The sequence below is a fragment of the Onychostruthus taczanowskii genome, unplaced genomic scaffold, assembly GCF_017590055.1.
Source record: "Onychostruthus taczanowskii isolate IOZ18803 unplaced genomic scaffold, ASM1759005v1 scaffold217, whole genome shotgun sequence".
Lineage (NCBI taxonomy): Eukaryota > Metazoa > Chordata > Aves > Passeriformes > Passeridae > Onychostruthus > Onychostruthus taczanowskii.
Window position 1 is genome coordinate 283,137 of NW_024499429.1, and position 2,919 is coordinate 286,055.

Genomic DNA, 2,919 nt, shown 5'->3' on the forward strand with positions numbered 1-2,919 from the left:
GGGAGTCTCGCCGCCCCAGATAGTGCCCCCCCATCACCCCAAATCCCCCCAGAGCCCTTCCCCACAACCTCCAGGCCTTATTTAGGGATCCCTGAGGGATATTTTAGCAATCCCTAAAGGATTTTATTTAATTCACCAATCCCTGAAGGATTTTAATTTAATTTAGCAATCCCTAAAGGATAATTTACCAATCCTAAGGACATTTCACCAATCCCTGAAGGGTTTTATTTAATTTACCAATCCCTAAAGGATTTTAATTTAATTTAGCAATCCCTAAAGGATAATTTACCAATCCTAAGGACATTTCACCAATCCCTGAAGGATTTTTATGTAATTTACCAATGCCTCAATGCCATTTTCTCTCCCCAGGCAGAGCCAGCCCCCGGCCCCGTGGGTGCCCCTCCTTTCAGTGTGGAGCTTTTAGCAATTCTTAAAGGGTTTTATTTAATTTAGCAATCCCTAAAGGATAATTTAGCAATCCCTAAGGACATTTCACCAATCCCTAAAGGATTTTATTTAATTTTTATGTGATTTACCAATGCCTCAATGCCATTTTCTCTCCCCAGGCAGAGCCAGCCCCCGGCCCCGTGGCTGCCGCCCCCGTTCAGTGTGCAGCTTTTTCACCAATCCCTGAAGAGTTTTATTTAATTTACCAATCCCTAAAGGATAATTTAGCAATCCCTAAAGACATTTCACCAATCCCTGAAGGATTTTATTTAATTTACCAATGCCTCAATGCCATTTTCTCTCCCCAGGCAGAGCCAGCCCCCGGCCCCGTGGCTGCCGCCCCCGTTCAGTGTGCAGCTTTTTTAGCAATCCCTGAAGGGTTTTATTTAATTTACCAATCCCTAAGGACATTTCACCAATCCCTAGGGACATTTCACCAATCTCTAAAGAGTTTTATGTGATTTACCAATGCCTCAATGCCATTTTCTCTCCCCAGGCAGAGCCAGTCCCCGGCCCCGTGGGTTCCTCCCTTTCAGCGTGCAGCTTTTTTAGCAATCCCTGGAGGGTTTTATTTAATTTACCAATCCCTAAGGACATTTCACCAATCCCTGAAGGATTTTTATGTAATTTACCAATGCCTCAATGCCATTTTCTCTCCCCAGGCAGAGCCAGCCCCCGGGTGCCGCCCCCGTTCAGTGTGGAGCTTTTTTAGCAATCCCTGGAGGATTTTATTTAATTTAGCAATCCCTAAGGACATTTCACCAATCCCTAAGAACATTTCACCAATCCCTAAGGACATTTCACCAATCCCTGAAGGGTTTTATTTAATTTACCAATGCCTCAATGCCATTTTCTCTCCCCAGGCAGAGCCAGCCCCCGGCCCCGTGGCTGCCGCCCCCGTTCAGTGTGCAGCTTTTTCACCAATCCCTGAAGAGTTTTATTTAATTTACCAATCCCTAAAGGATAATTTAGCAATCCCTAAAGACATTTCACCAATCCCTGAAGGGTTTTATTTAATTTACCAATGCCTCAATGCCATTTTCTCTCCCCAGGCAGAGCCAGCCCCCGGCCCCGTGGCTGCCGCCCCCGTTCAGCGTGCAGGGCCAGAACGGCGCCGTGCTGCCCCCCCAGCCCGGCTTCCGCGTGGGCTTCGAGACCCCCTGAGCCCCCCCGGACCCCCCCAGACACCCCGGGCTGGGGGGTTTTTATTCTGGAGGTTTTTGGAGCGCTGCAGGGACTCGGCTGCCCGGCGGGAATTGCACAAACTCATCCTCGGGGGGGGGTGGTTTTTTTTGGGATTTTTTTCCAGGGGTTTTCCCTCAGAAAAAACTCTGGGGGGTGGAAAAAAAAAGCAAAACCACCCCGAAAGAAGCCAAAAGTGTGGGAATGTGGAGCTGCCTGCAGCCAGGCTCCGTTTGGAAGGAGCCTTTTCTGCCACATAAATCCTTGGTTTACATCCTTTTTTTGTGCATCTCAGTGTGTTCTTCAGGGCTGGGGTTTTTGCCTTACGCTGGGGAAAAAATATAAAATTTAAAAATCAAATAAAATTTGAAGAAAAGGGACTGGAAAGTGCCCAGCTCTCCCCACCTGAGCCAAGATTCCCACCCTGGGACAGCAAAATTCCTGTTGCTAAAACGTGACAGATCCCTCCGGGGCTTGGTTGGGTTTGTTGTTTTTAATTTTTTACTGATTTCTACATTTTCCTGTACTGATTCTGTAAAATATTGAGAGCAAATTGAAGAATTTTTGCACAACCCTCGGCCACTTTTGTATCTTTTCCTTATTTAAAGGTAGGACACGGAGTCTTTTGATGTGATTTGTGCCTCAGATCTTCCCTTTTTGTGTCCTTCTTTTTTTTTTGTGGGTATGAGATCTCTCTTGGAATATAAAGTTTTTAATCCCTTGTGTAAAATCCAGGTGTGTTTCACAAGGGAGTGAAGGTGAGAAGAGCTCCCAAACCTGATCTGTCAGAGGCCAAAAAACGCCCTTTTTTATCCTACCTCTCGCCCAGCCTTTAAAATAAACCACAAAAAACTCAAAAAAAATGGAAAAAAAACCAAAAAGCTTTTTTTTTAAAAAAAAAGGAAAATGAAAAACCTGAGCTGCTTGTGTGCTGTGTTTTGTCACGTGGTGCTGCGTTGGGGTTGGGGGGGCGGGTGGAGCTGTGGGATTTGGGGGAGGGAAATGAGTGGAATTCGGGGGGAAAAGGCGAAATTTGGGGGAAAAGGGAAATTGGGGGAGTCTCGCCGCGGGGGCTGCTGGGAGTTGTAGTCCAAGCCGCTTGGCGGTTTAAGCCCCTCCTTGGACTACAGCTCCCAGTAACCCCCGCGGGGCACACGTGATGCCAGCGGGCCAATAGCAGCGCGCCGGTGGCGGAAGTGGAGCCCCTCTCACGGCTCTGCCGGCGGCGGTAACGGGGCCCAGGTACCGGGGCGGGCCCGGTAACGGAGCTGACGTCACGGGCCGCGAGGG

General features: G+C 48.2%; 1 protein-coding gene across 1 annotated transcript in view; it reads left to right on the top strand.

Moving 5' to 3' along the window:
* TIA1 (TIA1 cytotoxic granule associated RNA binding protein) overlaps window positions 1–1,908 on the top strand; it is a 16,185-nt gene extending 14,277 nt beyond the window's left edge. The window contains exon 12 of the mRNA XM_041404638.1: window positions 1,500–1,908. Within this exon, the coding sequence (XP_041260572.1) occupies window positions 1,500–1,611 (112 nt within the window). The 3' untranslated portion in view covers window positions 1,612–1,908. The remainder of the gene's footprint in view (window positions 1–1,499) is intronic.
* The last annotated feature ends 1,011 nt before the right edge of the window (window positions 1,909–2,919 follow it).